The following is a 5634-nucleotide window of genomic DNA, read 5'->3' as shown; positions in this document are numbered from 1 at the left end:
TAGCTCTAATCTCGAATAATTCTCGACTGAGGAATATACTTATCTATCTTATTGCCAAGTTTAAGGTATACCTCAAGAATCCTGTAGTGCCGACATATGTAGCATGATCACCACCAGCCTTCAACACTACTCTTATGGCATTCTCCCTCGTCATAGGCAAGGTCTTATCATACTCTGCTGCCATCTCCAAAGTATATCTTTAAAACTAAGCTAATGGGCATAACGTCATATTACTTAACTACCTCGAGAAAGTATCCTTTCGAACCAGTATCAAATGCGGAGTCTTGCTCTCCATAGACTAAAATAACAGCCATAGGAAATTGAACCAGATACCTCTAGAATGAGAGCCTAACACCTTACCTGCGCCGCCGCTGCTTCCAGAGCTTCCAAAGCTTCCGAATTCTCAGTAGGCAGCTCAGTGCAAGCCAAATCCATAGCTTGAATTATACCTAAGTAACACCACTAAACCCAGGTTCGATCCGCAATATTACCAGCCTGCAATTTTCCCATGATCTTATGCTGTGGCTCGTCCCTTACTCCAGGCTCACCACGCCAACCCACCAGAACCTAAATGCTCACCAATCGGACATCATCCGTATCTTGCGCGAGTAACCTCAAGATACTTCTCTATTACCAGCATAGGAATCCCGTACACTCCGGGATGAGCCAATGAGAGGAGCGGATTGACCATGTTACCATAACCACTATTCTGAGTGTATCTAAAGAAAAGAACAAGTTGGAATAATGTATATAAGCATAGTTACATATACAGCATAATTGCATACAATACCGTATAACATCATACATTTAATAAAATAGAGAAACGAATAGACTAGATATTATAGTTGACAATTAATCATTTATTATGTCAGTAATAATTATATTATTCTGTGAAATAATCGTCATACACAAGAGGGAGTTTGCCGGTAGCCAAATGGTAACCCGCAGCAAGGCCAATGGCACTGCCTTCGTTAACAGCAATAACATGCTCGTTAGGCGCTGCATGATCAGTAACGTATCTAAGGTTCCACCAAATAAGATACAGAATAGGTCCGTAGTTGTAAGACCTACGCGCAAAAGTCTTTTAACAAGGAATCAGGGACCCCAGTGAAGTAGCCGACCCCACAAGCTCTAGCCTTATTATAAAACTCGGCTACGTTGACATTCCTCGTGCCATGGGTAGAGAACGCCGCTTTACTCAAGGCGTTTTGGAAAGACTTCATCGCTATTGGTGCCAACATACTTTTAGAAGTCGGTAACATTGTAAATCAGGAACGGAAATAGAACCTAGAGTATAGGGTCGAATGACTTGGATTATTTAAATATTAACCATGTCCATGGGGTACACTATTATTAATACAACAATTATAATACACAAGTATAGAGTTGATTGGTACTAGAATAGATAATAGATGATGATATGTCACAGATAGTATAGTGCTACGAGTATTGTAGTGATGACTTACCGGATACTCAGGCAATACGCGCCATGTTGGAAATTACATAAGAATAGTGGGATGTTAGGATTGAACCTGGGACCTTCTTCAGATGTATATGCGTACATGCCGATCAGAATGGCGTACGCTTTTGTTAGCTAAGACGAGACTTACATTACACAGCTTCGTCGCGAGACTTCAGTTCAACCTCTACCTACTCATCATCATGCCTGCCAAGCTTGGTATCAACGGTTTCGGTCGTATTGGGCGTCTGGTCTTCAGGGCCGCTCTAGAGAACCCCAATGTGACGGTGGTCGCGGTTAACGATCCTTTCATGGACATCGAATATATGCAGTATTTGCTCAAGTACGATACGGTTCATGGCAGGTTCAAGGGGGAGGTCTCCAGTGCTAACGGTAATCTTATTGTCAACGGTCAGACTATTCACTTCTTCAAGTCGAGGGACCCCGCTGAGATCCCATGGGGTCAGGCTGGTGCTGATTACGTCTGTGAGTCTACCGGTGTCTTCACCACTTCCGAAAAGGCTGGTGGGCATCTTGGTGGTGGCTGCAAGAAGGTCGTCATCTCGGCTCCTCCTAAGGACAGTACTCCTATGTTCGTCATGGGAGTTAATAACGAGAAGTATACCTCTGACTTGAAGATCGTTTCCAACGCCTCTTGTACCACCAACTGCCTCGCCCCTCTGGCTAAGATCATCCATGATAACTTCGGCATAGTCGAGGGCCTCATGACCACCGTCCATGCTACTACCTCCACTCAGCTCACCGTCGATGGCCCTGCTAAGGGCGGCAAGGATTGGAGGGGTGGTCGCTGTGCTAGTCAGAATATCATCCCGTCCTCCACTGGTGCTGCCAAAGCTGTCGGCAAGGTCATTCCTGAGCTCAACGGGAAGCTCACTGGAATGTCCTTCCGTATTCCCACTGCTGATGTCTCTGTGGTGGACCTTACCTGCCGTCTAGCCAAGTCCGCCACCTACGATCAGATTACTGCTGCTGTCGATGCTGCCTCTAAGGGTCCTATGAAGGGGATCATGGGTATTACTCATGATGAGGTTGTGTCGAGCGACTTTACTCATGATAGTCATTCCTCTATATTTGATGTTAAGGCTGGTATCGCACTTAATGACACCTTCGTGAAACTGGTGTCTTGGTATGACAATGAGTGGGGATATTCGAATCGTCTGGTCGATCTTGTCGTGTACATGAGTAAGGTCGACGGCAATTGCTAGGCGGCGGCGATTGCTATAGTTATTATTGATATTATGTTGAGAAATGATTCATCTTATTTACTTATTCCGGGCATCCCGTGTCGTAAAAACTGATATGATAGAACTCTAGGTAGATATGTTAGTGTCATAACTCAGTCGAGGTGTTGTGTTGGTAGTAGTGGAACTGAGATGATATGCGGCCATTTGTGTAACTCTCATTGACATCGTTATTGTTATTGAGAGTAAGGGCGGTACGCTAGAGCAACAGGCAAGCTAGAGGGAGAAGCTGTATTGTCAAGCTTTAGTCTCTAGGTTGCCTTATAAATTTCGTTTGCAAATAGTACATGGTATATCAGAGTGTTTTGCATAGTTGAATGTTGTTGTGCTGGTTTCTTGTCAATGCGTGTTTTATGCGCCCACATGATGTAAGAAAGGGTAAGTAGTCGCACTTGACGATCTCCATAATCTCACGGTGTATTGAGTATTGCATTCCAAATCTAGTTTAAGATCATCCAACTTTATCGTGTGGAAAACGAGTCGTTAATCCTTTTCTATCGCCTATGAGCATTATCCAGGTCACCGTTGACTCTGATTGCATCAGTTCAACTTCAGGTTTACACTTGGAAACATTAGTTTCGCCTTGATGGATGATTCTGGAAGGATGAGGTTGGATTTACCGGGATGGTTGTCGGGCGCTTGACCCAGGTGCCGGAGAACCTTACCTTCTGAGACGTATCGAGGCCACTATGTTGAGAAGATATCAATACTCATACGGTCGATCATTGGCATCAACCGTTGTTGTTCCGGCCGCTGGTCACTAATCCCGTTAATGATCTGACCACGCGTGATGGATTGCAAAGATGGGGTTTCTATTTTCGTCAGTCCTTAAGTCATATTAACCATAAGGATAGTATATGGGGACTCGGAGTAGTTTCTCCTGTTGTCAACTGGGTAGTATAGTAGATATCACCAACAGGCGATAGGTTGCGCGAATCGCGAAGGTGCAATATTATCTGATAAGTGATTTACGTAGTAGCAATCCAGGACACGTAAACAAGCCACTCGCGGAAGACGGTCTCTAGAGGTTGTTCAAAGATGACTAACACGGTCAGTGTTGGCAACTCGTGACGCACCGTATTGGCCAGCATGAACCTGCAAGCAACGCCCTTGCTTAGGCGGCTCGTCACTGGCAAGTTGTCCACAGCGATTTCAGCGGCACATGGACGATAGCTGCGTCTTGCGCCGAATGGGACGAGTGATTGCGCGATTCTGAATATCTTCTGAATATGAAGCCCTTTGATTGACTTATCCTAATTCCTTAACCTTCATAAGTAAGCATCTGAGTGATTCAGTGAATATGAGGCTGGTTTCACTGAGAGAAGTACATCCTCATGATTCAGTTATTTGATATGACCTTATCAAATGAGATAGATTAATAATTCAACTATATCAAAAGCTACCCACTGCATCTACTTCATTGGTCGCAACTTTCAAGATACGGTATGTGCCCGCCTTCCCCCTGACCGGGCGTGGATAGCCCCCCTAAGTGGAGTTCCCTCGGACGACAATGGGCGAGCTATCTAACTTCCGCTACCTTGTCTAGGTATATTTGAAGTGTTCGTGGTGATACGCTGAAGTCGCCAGGTACTAAGGACTCCTGTGTAAAACATTGAAGTGGGCTACACTGTGTGGTGTTCATGAGTGTCAATATCGAAGGTCCTAGGGTAAAAGTTGTATGACGGCAGTAGCAGCAGCCGGAACTGGCCGTCTGACTAATTGGTCAGATCATCTGACTCAGATGGGTCTAATGTTAATGATTTGGGATGATCTTCCTTAGCCATGGATGGTACTGTGCCGTCAAGGGACCCTTTGAGAGGGTCGATCCCTGTTCATTTTTTCTCCTCTTAAATGTGGGAGTACGCCTGGCAACAACCGTATAACTTCGTTCGGCGATATTGCGGGAAGAAATGTAAGATAGACAGTCTTCGTTAGATCCCTATGCACTACTCTCAGGTGCCCTTGTAGGAGCATGGATATATTTCCGCTATGGCTACTTCAATGATACCATTGAACTATGCCAAAAATGGAGGAGACGGCTCACCAATCGGTTTGTCGGTGATCCACGTCTCCCAAGCACTGTTGATGTGCTAATATTGGGCGGAGGAGTGATGGGGTTAAGTGCGGCGTGGGCCACCTCAAAGTTGAATAGGAAAGATGGATCTCCGGTATCATTCGTTGTAGTGGAAAAGAGTGAGCTACTACGGTTCATTGCAGATAGGATTCAATCTGTAAATACTCAGATGACTCTACCATTACGTCCAGTTGGGGCGAATCTAGGATACTGCGACTAGCATATCCAGATGAGGTTAAGATAAGGTATGACCGGCGGCGGCGGCGGGCTACGACCTTGGATGCAGTGTGTCCTACTTGTTGTGTAGGATGATGCAGCGGTGTTTTGCACTATGGTCGACTCTAGAGGGTATCGTCAAAGAAGAGCTAATGCAATCCAGTCCATTATTGACAATATACCACGATAACACAAAGGATCGCGTTAAGAACCTCACCACAGTTTATGATACTCTAGGTATCCCGTACAGGGTGAGTGGGTAGATGTTGTGGTGGGAGATCTCTCCAGGGTATAAGGGGCCCGTTGCCGCAGTAGCACCGATGCCTACTGCTCGTTCAGGAGCTCGGACCTAGAGAAGTAAAGAAGGAGTATCCGATGCTTCGATTGGGGAGAAGTAGATAGAGGTTACTCATCTGAGTATATCATCAATACTCTTAGATGATGTGGCCGTAGAACAAGCCGACAGTGCCTGTATTTATGCATCGGAAGCAGTAGAGGCTCTAAAGTAAGTGCCTGATCCACAGTATTGTCGTTGTTGTCGTGGTCATCCTGAGCATCATCCTACATAGGACAGCAGTTGGGGAGGACAATATCGCTGAGGATAAGGCAGTATCGATCAATGT

General features: G+C 45.4%; 3 protein-coding genes across 3 annotated transcripts in view; 2 read left to right on the top strand and 1 right to left on the bottom strand.

Annotated features, from left to right (window-relative positions):
* Window positions 1-1262, bottom strand: part of Pmar_PMAR028334 (Sulfopyruvate decarboxylase subunit alpha, putative) — a gene marked incomplete at both ends in the record, with an annotated part of 3755 nt that extends 2493 nt beyond the window's left edge. Inside the window, 7 exons of the mRNA XM_002780653.1 lie at window positions 72-197; window positions 243-298; window positions 361-449; window positions 492-567; window positions 635-719; window positions 909-1019; window positions 1072-1262. Coding sequence (XP_002780699.1) covers window positions 72-197; window positions 243-298; window positions 361-449; window positions 492-567; window positions 635-719; window positions 909-1019; window positions 1072-1262 — 734 coding nt within the window. The remainder of the gene's footprint in view (window positions 1-71; window positions 198-242; window positions 299-360; window positions 450-491; window positions 568-634; window positions 720-908; window positions 1020-1071) is intronic.
* Window positions 1263-1653: 391 nt separating this feature from the next.
* Pmar_PMAR028333 (glyceraldehyde-3-phosphate dehydrogenase, putative) lies at window positions 1654-2732 on the top strand. Its single transcript, XM_002780652.1, has one exon. It carries the CDS (start codon window positions 1663-1665, stop codon window positions 2683-2685), a length of 1023 nt encoding a protein of 340 aa, XP_002780698.1. The 5' UTR covers window positions 1654-1662; the 3' UTR covers window positions 2686-2732.
* Window positions 2733-4572: 1840 nt separating this feature from the next.
* The window catches only part of Pmar_PMAR028332 (hypothetical protein), a gene marked incomplete at both ends in the record, with an annotated part of 1210 nt that continues 148 nt past the window's right edge, over window positions 4573-5634 (top strand). Inside the window, 7 exons of the mRNA XM_002780651.1 lie at window positions 4573-4633; window positions 4678-4914; window positions 4965-5040; window positions 5103-5262; window positions 5351-5405; window positions 5450-5516; window positions 5581-5634. Coding sequence (XP_002780697.1) covers window positions 4573-4633; window positions 4678-4914; window positions 4965-5040; window positions 5103-5262; window positions 5351-5405; window positions 5450-5516; window positions 5581-5634 — 710 coding nt within the window. The remainder of the gene's footprint in view (window positions 4634-4677; window positions 4915-4964; window positions 5041-5102; window positions 5263-5350; window positions 5406-5449; window positions 5517-5580) is intronic.

Source organism: Perkinsus marinus (genome assembly GCF_000006405.1).
Source record: "Perkinsus marinus ATCC 50983 genomic scaffold scf_1104296944276, whole genome shotgun sequence".
In the NCBI taxonomy this organism is placed as follows: domain Eukaryota; phylum Perkinsozoa; order Perkinsida; family Perkinsidae; genus Perkinsus; species Perkinsus marinus.
This window is presented reverse-complemented; position numbering and strand designations above follow the sequence as displayed.